The sequence below is a fragment of the Notechis scutatus genome, chromosome 3, assembly GCF_049901735.1.
Source record: "Notechis scutatus isolate UNSWTSFEM ecotype Mainland chromosome 3, rNotScu1.2, whole genome shotgun sequence".
Taxonomy (NCBI): domain Eukaryota; kingdom Metazoa; phylum Chordata; class Lepidosauria; order Squamata; family Elapidae; genus Notechis; species Notechis scutatus.
This window is the reverse complement of record NC_142011.1, coordinates 199,927,023-199,942,610: the sequence shown is the minus strand read 5'-3', so window position 1 is coordinate 199,942,610 and position 15,588 is coordinate 199,927,023. Positions and strand designations below refer to the sequence as shown.

Here is a 15,588-nt window from a genome sequence, read left to right as displayed (position 1 = left end):
CACTTTGCGATTGTTTCGCTTTATTGATGTGGGGAATGAAAACCAAGTTGGGCTTTGATGCAGTAGGTAGACTGACTTTTTTGAACCCTTGTGCTTAAGAAGATTTGTGAGAATACAATGGATAGCCAAGAAGACAAGTTGAAAATAAGCATCTGGGTATATAGGTATCCAAATAAAGAATGTTGGACATTTTGAGTAAGTTATTGATCCAGATTCTTAAAAATTAATCCTGGAAACACTGTCCCACATATTTGCTTTTTTTTAAAAAAATACATAATCTTCTCTAAGATGGTATCTGCTATATTTATAGGATTTCTGCTGTTTAATCTGTCATATTTATTTGGCATCTTCTCTCTGAGAGTTCTTTGATTTCATCACAAGATCCCATTTTCCATTGTACAAAATCTGTATTTTTCCTATTTTCAGTTTCCATTTCTTGTTTCTTTGAGTTTAAAACTATATTTTTTGCCTTTCTGGTGACTTTGCGGTACCAGAGATTATAGAGAGAATAAATTACATCAGTTAAATGAAAGCTCTTTATGTTTCCAGACAGACTTCTGTTAAGCCTGAAAATTAATATTCTTTCTTGTCTCAGAGGAAGTGAAAAAGGGCAGAAAAGGGTTGTAGATGAATAGAACTAGACACTTTTCATCATTCAGCAAACCAAAAAAACAAAACCCCAAGATTTTAAAATTTATGCAGGGGGATATACTTATAAAGCAAATCTAATATTTGTGGCATTCTTGTAAGCATTTGTTTGACTACCTGGAAAGCAGTGCTGGAATAGATTCTTATATTGTTTTATTAACTCAATTGATTACATATGCATGGGTTGCTAAATAAGATTAAAACAATGATTTTTTTTTAGTTGAATCCCTTTTTTAAAAAATTAAGGGTATGCTGAGTTGTAATTGGGACCTGTTGAACTGTTGATTGGATGAATGTGGTGATTGCCAATTCACTGGAACTTCCTGTTGACATCAATAGAAAAAATATAATTCACACAGTAAAGCTTAACCAAGTGAGAAATTAAACCTAGACCAAATTTGTACACTGTCATTTTGGGAAAATGCCCACACCACATAATAAAATTTTCCTTCCTTCCTTCCTTCCTTCCTTCCTTCCTTCCTTCCTTCCTTCCTTCCTTCCTTCCTTCCTTCCTTCCTTCCTTCCTTCCTTCTCCTTCCTTCCTTCTTTATTTCCTTCCTCCCTCCCTCCCTGACACAGATATTTAATAATTTCATGAATATTCATTTTAACTCTTTAGTACTTCTGGAAATGATTATTAAGTTAATAGTCTAGATCTGGAGATTTTTGTATTAGAGGTATCAATTCAGACTGAGATAATTTTTATTAAAGTCCTCATAAAGATTTTTCAACCAATTAGAGGAATTCAGATCTCTATGAAGATTTGAAACAGGAAAGAATTGAGGATTTTTATGAAGGTCTGACTGAAATAGGTGCCTCTCGGATGGGTTTAACTCTGGCTAGATAGCATTTTATATACTTTAATATACAAACAACTCAGAAATAATTCTTTTGAAATCATTATGTGTTAGATGTAATAAATTCAAGTGTCCCTGCAGGTGGAGATGGATAATTGTTTCCTGTACTTAGTTCATCCAAATGTTCTTTTGGGTGTTTGTTTTCCAAGCCTTAACAATATTTTATTAAAATATGATGAACTGTAATATTACATAAAATATTTATGTTTCCATTTTTTCTCCATTTTGCTGAAAGCTGCAACACAATAAGCAAACCAATTTGTTATTCTCCCCCAGGCTAAAGATGTGGTAGTAACTAGCCAAAAAGCATCCATTTCTGAGAAAACATTTGATCCCAGGAAACTGCAAAGAAATCTAAGAAGGTAATTGTGATTTCCCCCCACTCCTTTGGCACCTCAGTGTTACACTGAAAGCTGAAAATAATGATTTATTGGCAAATATGATCAATATAATGTAATAGTGAGTAGGAGCAATAGTTGTAATATTGATTATTGTGAAACCAAGTTTTACCTGAAGAGGGCTGACCAACAGTTTGTCCATAGGAAACCCGTGCAAACTTCTCTGTTTCAGTGGCTGAGTTAAGAAAGTTCTTACAACTCTAGGAGAACTATATTATTTTTACTATTTCTTCACCTTGTTATTGATTATACAAATCCCATTCCCCCCTCCTCTTCTAGCCAATGTTAAACTTTCTGGAAAGGACTGTTTTCCAACATGCTAGATTAGGGTGGGTAACACATTACCCCTGGCAGTTGTTGGACTGGGGGGGCAAGACTTCCATCACCATTTAACCAATAGTCCTCTGCATGAAACAAAGCACACAAAAAAAAGGTAACAGTTGAATTTTTTTTTTTTAAGCAAAGGCCACACAACACAACTTTTGCATTTTTCCCCAAGTATGGGTTCCTTGGTGCTCCCTGAGCTTGGTTGTTTTCTTGCAGACATTTTATCACCATACCAGGTAGCATCATCAATGCTAGAAGGGAGTGGGGTTTTCTCTCTGTTTATGCACAAGTTGCTTGTTTTGTCAGTGTTGGGGCTGTTCTTGGTGGTTCCTTGATTAGGCTGTAGTTTACTATAAGCTTGTTTGTCTGAGTTGGTAATTCCTTGATTGGGAATATTGTTTAGTTCTACATTGTTGGTCTATTATAAATCTTGGCATGAATCTCTGCTTATCTAGTTTGCTGGTTTGAGTCTTTTTGTTCTTTTTTTTTTTTTTTGGCTTTTCAATTGTCCCTTTTGAATGGTGTGGAGATGTTGCTTATTTCTATGTGCCTGTTGTTGGCTCTTTTCCAAGTGAGACTCTCACTGATTCCATGCAAGAATCAGTCATGCACTGAATGCAAGACTGTGACAACATTTTTTAAATTATGCAAAGTACCGTAGGTAGAATCTCACAAAACCTCATGCAAGTAATAATTCTTCTAGTTTTAGCTATCTTGTATAATTTGGGTCATTTGTAATATTCCACTATTTATAGGAATGAGTGGGAGATAGTCAGGGGCACCACATATGTCACATCACTTGTGGGAGCTGCTTGGCTGACCCTTGCCATCTAAAGTACTTGCTGTAAGATGGAGTAATTGTTGCAGTCTTATTTCAGAGGTATTTTAATATTCTTACATTCAATCTTTTGAGTGCTTTCCTTCCTCCCAGCTGTTGTTGCAAACTTGTGAAAAGGAAAGGCAGCCTAAAAAAAATATTTTTATTTATTTATTTGTCAAGCAAGTATTAAATAACAGGTATAAGTATAAGCATGGTTATGAATACATGAAATGGATACTAATAAAAAAAGGAACAATAAGACAGGGACAGTAGGCACGTTGGTGCACTTATGCATGCCCCCTACAGACCTCTTAGGAAAGGGGTGAGGTCAATAGTAGACAGTCTAAGGTTAAAGTTTTTGAGGTTTGGGGAAGAAACCACTCTGTTGCTGAAGTCGTATTTCCATATTTCCAAGTTTGGTGCGGTTTACCTTGAGTTTGTATCTATTGTGTGCTCTTGTATTGTTGTGGTTGAAGCTGAAGTATTCATTGACAGGTAGGACATTGCAGTAGATAATTTTATATACTATACTAAGATCAGCATAGTTCTAGGTTGTCTAGGTCTAAAATTTCAAGCATAAGGTATTCTGCTACGAGTAGAGGACTGGAGAACTCTTCTCATGAAATATTTCTGGACTTTCTCAACTGTATTAATATCCGATATGTAATGCTGATTCCAGACTGATGAGCTGTATTCAATATTGGTCTAGCAAATGTTTTGTATGCTCTAGTTAGTAGTGTGATATTACCAGAGAAAAAGCTACGTAGGATTAGGTTAACAACTCTTAATGCCTTTTTGGCTATGTAGTTACAGTGGGCTCTAGCACTTAGATCATTAGAGATGAGTATTCCAAAGTCCTTGACATAGTTGGGGTCACCAACAAGGTCTTGACTATTCAGCTTGTATTTTATTTTCTGATTTTTTTTGCCGATATGTAAGACAGAGCATTTGTTTGTTGAGATTTGAAGTTGCCATTTGTTTGATCATTCTGACACGTAGTCAAGGTCATTTTGAAGGGTATTGTTAGTGGTGTTGAATAGCTTTACATCATCAGCTAAAAGAACGCAGTTGCTCTTAATATGATCACAGAGGTCATTTATGTAGAGTATCAAGAGAGTTGGTCCTAGAACGCTGCGTTGGGGGACACCACTGTTGACAGGTACAGGATTTGATGGGGCACTCCCTATTTTGACCATTTTTGCCTGTTTGACAGGAATGCTTCTATCCAGTTATGTAGGCGTCAGAGATACCATAAGATTTTAGTTTTAGGAGTAGTTTGTCGTGTACCACTGAATCAAAGGCTTTACAGAAGTCTATGTAGACTGCGTCTATTGTTTTGCCCTGATCGAGTTGTGTAGTCCATATGTTTTTGCAGTGTAAGAGTTGCAGATTACAGGATAGTTTTTTTCTGAAACCAAATTGTTTGTTAGAGAATAGGTTGTTTGTATCTAAGTGGAGGATAATGGATTGGTTAGGGTTATTAAAGACTCTATACAGGGATGTGGTCTGCATGCACAAGCAGACTTCTCTTTGCACTAATTTTTAACTCTTCCAAGTCCTTTGGAGAATCTAATTTCATGGAAGCAATTTTTGTTTGATCAACAATGAATTGGAGAGGTTATAATGTACTTTTAGATGTTAGGAATGTTGAATGGGTGAATGCCAAAGAGCCCAGTCTTAATTAAAGGCATAATATAAATATCCAACTGTAGTTTTGATAGGAGATTGTGTGGAATTCCCCAGAATCCCATAATCTGCAAAGGATGACCCCATAGGGGCCTATTAAACAAACGCTCTAGACATGATATTGGTCAGCTCTAACGTTAGGGATGATCTTCAGGGTCCCCTTTTCATGTAGTGTGGAAAGGGAATTTCACGAAGGCAGTAGTGTCACAAAAAAAACAAAAACAGGAAAAGCCCAAGGGGAACATCAGGTCAGCCAGAAAACAAACTTACATAGGAAAAGGAATCAAATAAAAAGTATTAAAGAATCCCTATAGACAAAAGCCCAAGTAATTAAGAAAACTAGACAAATAGGAAAAGGAAACAAAAGATAATTTAGAAAACCCTTTTAAACACAGGACATACCAAATAAGCAAAACAAACAGACAAAAGACACAAAATATAAGTTACAAAAGGGACAGACAGGAGATTGCCACAGAACAAATATGAAAAACTATCTTAAAGCTAAAAGAGATTACAGAAAACCAATAATACAATCTGGCTACCCTGCGGAGTTTGCCCTCTGGCGGAAATAAAGACAAACTCAAACAGGATTTGAAACATTAGGGACAAATACAAACACTCACACAAAATCAACTTACAAAGAGAGAAAAGGGTATAAAAAAACAGGGACTTACCATAAGAAGCTAGCTAGCCCAGGAACACAGACTTCTTGCTGTTCTCCGCCTTCCTGAAAAATAAAAAGATCCAGCTTTCAAGCAGTTGTCCATATCCTTGCACCGGAGCTCTCCCAGCGGGAAAATCGAATCCTCGAAAGAAAGGCATTTTGACACCTTTCAACAGTAGGTTGCTCACAAGTTTAATTATTTGCATCTTCAGCTAGTAGAGAGTTGCCACCATGCAACTTTCTTGGTATTCCTAATTTTGAATATTGGTCCCTAAGTGGTTTTTTGTTACATAGGCAATAAACTGCCCTCATCTCCATAGTACAGCATAACATTATTATCTGCTGGGCTCCAGAGTAACAAACAAACAAAGGACGAGCTGGGAATCACTAAAGGGAAGAGTTATTAACAAGCTAATTCAGAGTCATAATACAGTTTTTGCAAATGTGTCAGGGAGACAGCAGTTAATTACTTTACAGGGATGATAATTTGTACGGTGTTTTTTGTAATATTAAATTCACTTTATCAAACAGCTTAATAGCAGACCAAGACCTAGCTACAGAGATAAAAAAAAGAATAATCTTCTCCCTGACTCACTAAAAAGCCAAGCTAGATATTACTTTAATTGCGCGAATTCGGCAATTTTTATTTATCTTCTTTATTTTATTATATAAGTAGCTTCTCTTGGAACAGTGAGTCAAACCGGAGCAGAGAGAGGGACAAAAAAAGAGATGGAAAGGATTAAAGAGAAGATACTGCAGAGATACAATTCAAATGGTGGGAAGATATTTCAACTTTCTTTCTAATTACTTTTCCTTCCAAGTCTCAGCATTAAATGGAGAACATACTTCTAACAATTCTCACTTTTGAGGAGCAGGGGGGAGGGGGGGAGAAAAAGAGGGAATCTAACACCTGCATTTCCTGCAGGTAACAGCAGGTAACAAATGGATTCTCTTAAGCCTCAAATATGCTGACACAATTAGTCATAGAAAGATTTTCAGTCGATTTCCTACAGGGTAGAAGTGACCACAATCTATTATCTACCAAAAGATGATTATATTTCTCACAGTTTGGAGGGGATCCACATACTAGGAAAAAGTATTTGCAGGGGTGTTGCAAAATAAATAGAATTAGTTATTGACTGAATCTTTTTTTCAAAGAGGCTAAGCGTGCATAAGAACAAGGGGGGAAAAATTAAGGAGTTTCAATTTTGTTTTGTTGAAGCAGAGTAAGAACTGGCTTACTTTGTAAATCTGGACTCTGAATGTTTGATTCTCCAGTCTCTTTCAATGCTACACACTCTCACCTCCCCCTCTTGCTAAGCACAAAGAGAAAAGTCATTTGCAGAAGTTCCAAGGGCTTGAGATTTGTGTGTTGTGTGTATGTGTGAGTAAGTGTATAAAGTGTATGTATATGTGTGTATCTCACATTTTAGAACTGCTTGCTGATGTAAGAGGACTAGACAGTTCAAAACTCAATGAAGCAGAAAATTCAAGCTTGAATGAGAAGTGGAGAAAGGATCCCAGTTTGTTTTCAGTTTTGCAGCAAGCACCGTGGCCTGGTTTGTGACCATCCTCTCTTAGCAGAGAGTTGTGTCTTGTGGGCATTTTGCAATCGCACAGCATCTAGATTAGGGGTGTCAAATTCAAGGCCCGGGGTACTTAGATCTGGCCTGCGGGGAGGGGGGTTGGAAACAGCAAAGGACCGTCCCACGATGCTTCTGCCAGTGAAAACATAGCTCCATTTTCGCTGGCAGAGGGTTGCAGGAGGTTGTGGCAGCTGAGAATGGACCTTGGGAGCCCGTTTTCACTGGCAGAGTGCTCGGGCCACCATAGGTGCTCCGACACAAGCGTCGAGCTGGCCATACCCACCCCAGCCCTCCGAGGTCAACCGGAACCCTGATGTGGCTCTCAATGAAATTGAGTTTGACACCCCTGATCTAGACCACTTCAGTAGCTTGCCCTGCTAGTCTTAGTTGGGGTGCACTTTTTTCTTGGTGGTGTGTGTTTATTTACGTAAGATATTTATATAGCTGCCCTTCTTCTAACTAACCAGAATTGGCCCCCAATCAAAAATTCCTGGATTGTGGTATTGTTCCTTCCTGATTGCTTATATGGTGATATTTTTTTTTAATTTAGTTTATTTCATGCTGATTTTTATTTGGTGGTTTATTTGGTGCTTATTTTTATTTAGTGCGGTTTCCTACTTACAATATCTGGGTATGTGTGCATACTAGGTACTACAGCCCCCTCAAGCAGTTTACAGAGTCAGCCTATCACCCCCAACAACCTGGGACCTCATTTTACCCACCTCGGAAGGATGGAAGGTTGAGTCAACCTTGAGCCTGGTCAGAATCGAACTGCTGGCAGTCGGCAGAATTTGCCTGCAATACTGCATTTCAACCACTGCGCCACCCTGGCTCTGTAATGCAGTGTAACTCAGCAATAGTGTAATACGGTGATAGCTTTGGGTTCAAGGACATGGGTGTTCTGGGCTCATTTTTTTTTTCTGTTTGCATCTCTTTCTTGCCTCACAATTTTTGTTAGGCAGCTGTAGTATTATTTGTTCCGTTCTTAGTTCTTTGCAGACTTAATCAGTATTTTTCATTTCCCCGGTGGTGGAAGCTTAGCCAGCACTCTTATGTCATCTGCGGAAGAGCGTAACCATCATGTTCTGACCACAATGAACCATAGCAGAACCTCATCGAAGCAGGCAGGCAGGTCACCTTGAGGTGAGCAAGCAAAAATGTTGGAACATGAACATTATACAGGCAGTCCTCGACTTATGATTGAGCCCCACAGTTCTGTTGCTAAGCAAGGCATTTACTAAGTGAGTTTTGACCCATTTTACAACCGCTCTTCCCTCAGTTGTTAAGTGAATCGCTGCAGTGGATAAGTTAGTGACACGGTTGTTAAAGATAATCGGGCTTCCCCATTGGCTTTGCTTGTCAGAAGGTTGCAGAAGGTGATCACGTGATCTTGGGACCCAGCAACGGTCATAAATATGAGTCGGTTGCCAAGCCTCTGAATTCCAATCACATAATCATGGAGATGCTGAAAAGGTCGTAACTGTGAAAAAAAAACATGATAGTAGTGTTCCGATATCTTAGGGGCTGCCACAAAGAAGAAGGAGTCAAGCTATTCCCCAAAGCACCTGAGGGCAGGAGAATTGAATTGGATTCTTTATTGTCATTGTACGTAGTATATACACAGTATACACACAACGAAATTCACATAACTCCAAGACCAGACTCAACATGCACACACACATGACAATCTCCAAACACCCCGCCACCCGCCAAAACTCCCCGCCTCCTAAAAACACACAAGCATTCAGACAACAGACCAAGTAATCCTGTCCAATAGCTCACTGATGGTGGTCCTTAAGTTCATTGTTAAGTGCAATTTATAGCTCTGGGATAAAAAACTATTCAGAAAACATGTGGTCCTAAATTGAATTGAATTGAATTAAATTAAATTATTAAATTGAATTAAATTAAATTGCAATGGGTGGAAACTAATCAGCAACTTAGAACTAAGGAGAAATTTCCTTGACAGTGAGAACAATTGATCAGTGGAACAACTTGCCTCCAGAAGTTGTGAATGTTCGAACACTGGAATCTTTTAAGAAGAGATTGGACAACCATTTGTCTGAAATGGTATAAGGTTTCCTGCCTAAACAGTGGGTTGGACTAGAAGACACACACACCCCCGCCACACACAAACACCGGCTCTCTGAGTCAAACACAACCCTGATGTGCCCCTCAATGAATTCGAATTTGGCATCCCTGCTCTAAGTCGAAGTCATGATACACTTTTTGCAAAGAGTTGGGAAGGCAGCAATGATTTGCCTTTCCAAAATGGCCGTCTATACTTTTCTGTCATTTCAAAAACCACGTTTTTAAAAGAGTTTTAATAGCATGCGAAATCTAGCTGTGGAGCTTTAAAAATGAATACCTCTCAAAACTTTTTGAGCTTGTAACCTCTCGCTAAAAGCCAAACTGGTTGTTATGTTAATTGCATGAATTCAGCGAGCATTATGTTAATAGCAACTCTGGGAAAGCCTGTGCAACCCCCTGACTAGGTGGGTGGGGATAAAAATAAAATAAAAGGGATGCTTTTCTTCTTCCCCTGGCCATTTCTCCCTTCTCCCATCCCCAAAATTAAAATGTCTTTCAAAATGATACTACTTGCATTTCAATAGAAACTTCCACTGGAGTTTTATCACTGGAGTTTTAAGTTTCATTTTCAAAGTAAGTATGGGTATTTCTTGACTTACTACCATTTGTTCATTTAATGACCATTCAAAGTTACAATGGCACTGAAAAAGTTCAGTTCTGACGGTAATTCAGGCTTCCCTTCTTTGAGTCTGTAGACTCAAGTCATCCAAGTCATGGTTGTTCCAAAAGTGCTTTTTCTGGTGGCAGCTGGATTTCTTCCAAGAAGTCCAGTTGTCTCCAAAAAAAGCACCTTTGGGACAACCATGATCTGGATGACTGAGAATCTTCACAGACTTTTAGCTATACGATTTGGGATGAACACCCTTGGAATGGTGCGTGGGGAAAAGGAATGGATTTCCAGAGGAAAAAATTGCAGACTACAGGAACCAGGAACACCACTCAGGTGACCCCCAAGGACACAGATAAAAACCCCAAGTGCCCTCAACAACCCTCTAAAAGGATGCAAATGACCAGCTGTCCGCAAAGAATATAAATCCTTCCATTCCCCACCATCCTGACAGCTGAAGAAGCTTCTTGGGTGAGAAGTGAAACATCTTAAAATGAAAAAAAACAAAACAAGAAAGTCCAGTTGCCTTTTTCAAAAGCACCTTTGGGACCACCATGACCTTAATGACTGAGAATCTCTGCGGACTTTTAGCTATGCAATTTGGGATGAACATCCTTCGAATGGTGGGAGTAGCAATGGATTTCCAGAGGAAAAAATTGCAGGCTGCAGGAACCAGGAGCACTACCCAGGTGACCCTGAGGACACAGATAAACCTCAAAGTGCTTCAATGACCCTCTAATGCAGGGGTGTCCAACCTTGGCAACTTTAAGACTTGTGGACTTCAACTCCCAGCTTTGCTGGCTGAGGAATTCTGGGAGTTGAAGTCCACAAGTCTTAAAGTTGCCAAGGTTGGACACCCCTGCTCTAATGGGATTTTCTTTCTCATGGAGCTCACCGCCAGGCTTTTCTGCTTTCAGTGGGAGAAACACTTTTGGGGAAATGGATAAAGTCTGGTGTGAACAAAGCAAGGAGAGAAAAAGGGTTGAAAAACACATTGTTCCTTTCTCTTCCATCTGCATCCCCTTCCCTTTGTTATTGTTTCATATTTTATGGCGTACAAATAGTCTCGAGTGACAACCATTTCTTTAGTAAGCCTTCAAAGTTACAACATTGAAAAAAAGTGACCTATGACTCTTTTTCACACAACCGTTGCAGCATCTCTATGGTCCCGTGATCAACATTCAGATGCTTGGCACCTGGCTTATATTTATGACGGTTACAGTGTCCCAGAAGCCAGGCTCACCTAACAGTTGCATTATTGCTTTTAATAGCCGCGGTGATTCACTCAACAAGTGTGGCAAGAGAGGTCATAAAAAGGGGGCAAAACTCACTTTACAACTGTCTCGCTTAGGAATGTAGATTTGGGGCTCAATTGTGGTTGTAAGTCAAGGACTACCTGTATTCAAGTCTGTCTTGGTAGCACTGACTGAACAGCAGCATGTCAGGGACAAGGCACCCACAGCTAACCTAGATTATGAAGACTGTTGTGGTCTGCTGGCGGCCTGCGGAGACGGCAGCAGAATCAGACAGTGGGGAAAAATATGGGCAAGTCCAGGAGTCTGGGGAGGACTCAGACGAGGGTCCTGCATCTGATACAGAGATGGGGCCAGGGCCTTCTGGGAGTTATGTGCTGACTCCAGAGCCTCCAGAATATGGCAGCAGCGAGGCAGAGGAACAAGGGGAGCCTGTTCCCAGTGCACATTGCGCAGAGCTGCCAGAAGGCAAAAGCAGCTAAGACAAAAGGGGCGACCCGGGAGTGAGGCTTGGAGGTGATTGCCCCTCCCATAAGATATAAAGGAAGTTACAAAGGGACAGGAACCTTTGCAGGAAGCAACGTTGTTCGCTCTGTTTGGTTTGGAACCTTAAAGCTCCGTAGTGAATTTGTGCTCCACTTGGTTTTGAAAGACTAATTGGTATTTTAGTTGTTGGCAGCACTTCAAGAAAGATAAAGGTGCGTTCTTATCAGACTTCTCCCAAAGGACTTTGGCAGACTTCCATGGGACTATTTATAACTGGTTGAGACTCGTTACAGGCTGTGAATGACGATAATTCACAGCCGTTGAACTAAAGAAAAAGGGTTTTGGATTTAACGTGTGTTTGTTGGTGTCTCAGGAAGCCTTAGTCAGAACAGTGACAGCACACACGTGGTTGTAAATCAAGGACATACACCCCCCCCCCACACACAGAGGCCATTGTGACACAAATCCTATCCTCATGTTCTTGGTGTCCCAACTTCTGATGCAATATCAAATTATATAAGTTGCAGGTTTTTTAAACACGAGGCAACATTTTGTAACTCCATCCTCTACCAAATGCCCATGAAGACAAGTTTCAAAAATAAATGCAATACATAGGAATGTGGTTTCAGTAGGATTTTGTTTGTCTTTTGTTTGCCAGCAAACTCTCATACTATCAAGGCTAAAAAATCTTGGACCAAGGTATGCTTTCATAACGGCAAGATAGAAATATAAGTTTAACAAGCGTAATGTAATTTCACATAACACCATCTGCCATGGTGACATCTTAAGCAAGCCAAGGAGTGGGTAACCTGCATTATACTGTAAAGTTATAACTTTCCAGCTTTCAGTCTCTGCTTACTCATCTCTCCAGTTTCATCAAGCATAGCTTACACACTGTTGAAAACTCATTTTAAGCAGCATTAGTAGATGCAGGAATTAGATACCTTTTCTGTTTTGATAGGAAGCAACAGTATTGGTTGTAGAATCCTGTTTAGCTAATTATATCTGACAATCTCTAATATTTTTGGGAGTGCATGGTACTCCCCCCGCCTCAAGAGACAACTGGACTTTCTGGTTTTTCTTTGAAGATTTTCAGCTTCTCATCCAAGAAGCTTCTTCAGGTCTGACTGGATGGTGGGGAATGGAAGGATTTATACTTCTTGCAGACAGCTGGTCATTTGCATCCTTTTAGCCGGTCAGTAAGGTCACCTGGAGGTTTATCTATGTCATCAGGGTCATCAGAGTGGTGTAAATGGGTGTGAACCCTTCTTGGAACTGCTGAAAGGACTGGGTTGTAGATTGGAGACAGATGATGTCGTATCCCTCCCCCTTCTGTTGAGAGAGGGCTGTTCAGTTTTGACATCGATGGCCTCTTCGACGCCTCTTTCAAGCCAGCGGTCCTCTCTGTCCAAAATGTGGATTTTGCTGTATTCAAAAGAGTGGCCTTTGCCTTTTAAATGCAGGTAGACTGTTGAATTTAGTCCCGATGGGTTTGTTTTCCTATGTTGTGCTATCTGATTATGAAGTGGTTGTATTGTTTCCCCAATGTACAGATCTGCACATGGCTCACCACATTGTTCTGCATATACCATATTGCTGAGTTTCTGTCTGGGTGTTTTATCATTGGGGTGGATGAGCTTCTTACCTTAGTGTATTCTTGGGTTTGAAGTTGCCTACTTGGAAAACAAAAAAGCACCTTTGGGACAACCATGACCAGGATGACCAAGAATCTCCATAGATTTTGGAGTGAATATTTGTAGAATTCTCATCCTGTCTTAAGCTTTCTTGCTATATTTGTTTACCTGGACTAAGAAGGAGCTTCCAGTTTGACTTGTGAAGAACGGCCTTACTAGGAAATCATAGCCAACCAATCTTCTTAGTGCTAGTTCTTAAGAACATGAAAATAAAATCAAGGACTGCGGAGGAAAAGAGTAGCAGTGTTTTGCTCCTTAGAAGAGTAGCCTTTAAGGAAACCATATCCTTCTTCCTACAGATCTTGTAAACCTGAAATGAGCAAAGTTATAATTAGAGATGAATGTTATCAAGGAGTTGACAAGAAGCCACTTAATCATCAGAGTATATTTCTAAAGCTCTGGGGAGAAGAGTAGAGAACATCAAGACTATAAAACATCTCAAATTGTGCTTGGTTTTCTGAAGGAGCTCTTGAGAGATGTCTCATGTCCTGCTGGATAGCAATACGTACTTGGAAGGCTTTTTTCAACTGAACCCGCTCTGCTTTATATTAAGGTAGATTAACTTTCCCTTCTTTTATTTGTTTATTTGCTTACTATTGCAGACACGAGGGTCTGGAGAAGTTGGAAATAGATCCTACCAAATATTCCTTCCCTGACGTGACAAATATCGTCCATAAAAAGGATCAAGTGGGGCAAGGACCTTTAAGGCTTCAGCAGCCCAAAGCTGTGGATGCCGAGAACTTGAGCTTTGAAGACAACCCAGAAGTTCCACCTTTAATTTAAAGAACTAATGCAGAGACAGCTTCTTTCAGCGTTAGAACATCATTAAGGTGCATAATTTCTGTCTAACATTCTTCTGTGTACACACACATACTTATTTACTATTCTTCTCTCTGGTGGAAATCGAAATTCTTGCCCAAATCTGTATCCAAATTCTGTTAAAAGTTATATCAGGTCAGGATTAGTTGCATCCTGTTTCACAAGCTCTTTCTTCCAGCTTGGTATGAATTGATGTTGGGACGAGGGCATCTATCCTAATAGTTCCTGACTTCAACATGGCAAACAACCTGTGATTAAAGCCCTGCTCCTTTTCCATTCAAGTGTAAAAGTGCAAGAATGTACAATGTACATTAAAAAGGAGTGGAGGCTTTGATGATTGACCAGCTGCACCCTCCACTGTGAAGGCAGCGGTTGTTTCCTTGAATGTTTTGGGAACGTGAGGCAGTAATGATTATTTTTCTTGCCAGATGCTCAGGAAGCCCAGGGTGAAATTAAGAATCATATCATTGCTCTTTGTAGTCAAAGGGCATCGTAATAAACAGTAATGAGCATTCCTGAAGATTTCCTAGACTACGATTCCAACAAAACGTTAAAGAAACCTACAGAAAGGAAGGAAATGCAAAGATATTTGGCAGGTGAACGGCATGCTTTTCTTCCTTGTTGGTTCAAACCCTTTAAGTTTGTTTTCTCGCTTCTCCCATTTGTCCTCGTCTCAATTTTAAACAATTTCTACATACACAGCGAACTTTCTTTTTAATTTTAGGCCTGCCAACTATACTAAATGATGAAGGAAGTGCCCTGCTCCTTTCTGTCAGGGACACTTGTTAATTGATCCACCAACAACATTCATAATTTCTCCCTTCTTTTGAGTCCTACCTCCTATCCAAGTCAATTCTTAATAGCTTAGTAAGATAAGCCCTTGTAAGAAATACTGACAGCATTTCCCTCCCCACCCCTTCCAATGCCGTCTTTACCGATTTACCTTTTTCGTTTGAAATATTGCATCTCATTTTCACTAAAATTGTACGCCCGGAGTCATCCCCACTTTAAAACTACAGGTATGGTTCATGTGATCAAATGTTCTTGCGAGTTACACAGAGAAGGTTTGTAACCTGGTATTTGCAGGTATCCACGTAGAAGGAAGAGTTGGCATAGAACTGCATACAAATACACAGGCCTTCCACCTTGAAGTTTGAAACGGCTTATTTGAAAGACTGATGTTAACACTTCAGTAAAAAGCAGAAAACCAAAACACAAATACTTTGTGTAAAGTATTCATATACCAAGCAGGTGATTGCAGCATACCTTTTCCACAGGAAAGCATTTTTCTATAATAGAGGTGAAAAATCTAGGTATCCGGTATAGTAGAGCCAGGAATAAAGATAATTTTGAGATGTTGCAGCATCGTTGTTCTTTTGACATTTGCGTGTTCTTGGGGATTTGGGGGGAGGGTTTCCAAGATGCCCTTTTATCACTTTCACACAAGGGTGATTACAGCACTTCTGAATTCTCTTCAGGGCCCATCATATCATCAATGTTCAGCAGCTGAGTCTGTCGTTTTTTTCTGCTCAGCTGCAGTTCTGCACAAAATTGTGAATCCAGTTTCCAATGAAGGGGCTGTAGCTGTGCGGAGCTTAGATAACAAGCTATTTACCTCAGTTGGAAATGTTGGCTTATCTTTCTACCTCACT

General features: G+C 39.7%; 1 protein-coding gene across 2 annotated transcripts in view; it reads left to right on the top strand.

Moving 5' to 3' along the window:
• DNAAF11 (dynein axonemal assembly factor 11) overlaps nucleotides 1-15,295 on the top strand; it is a 36,444-nt gene extending 21,149 nt beyond the window's left edge. Inside the window, exons 11-12 of one of the 2 annotated variants that reach the window (XM_026678542.2) lie at nucleotides 1,782-1,867; nucleotides 13,720-15,295. In XM_026678542.2, the coding sequence (XP_026534327.2) occupies nucleotides 1,782-1,867; nucleotides 13,720-13,900 (267 nt within the window). In that variant the 3' untranslated portion in view covers nucleotides 13,901-15,295. Of the gene's footprint in view, nucleotides 1-1,781; nucleotides 1,868-6,076; nucleotides 6,195-13,719 lie in introns of those variants that run through there. The other variant, XM_087962192.1, reaches the window with a different exon arrangement.
• Nucleotides 15,296-15,588: the final 293 nt, after the last annotated feature.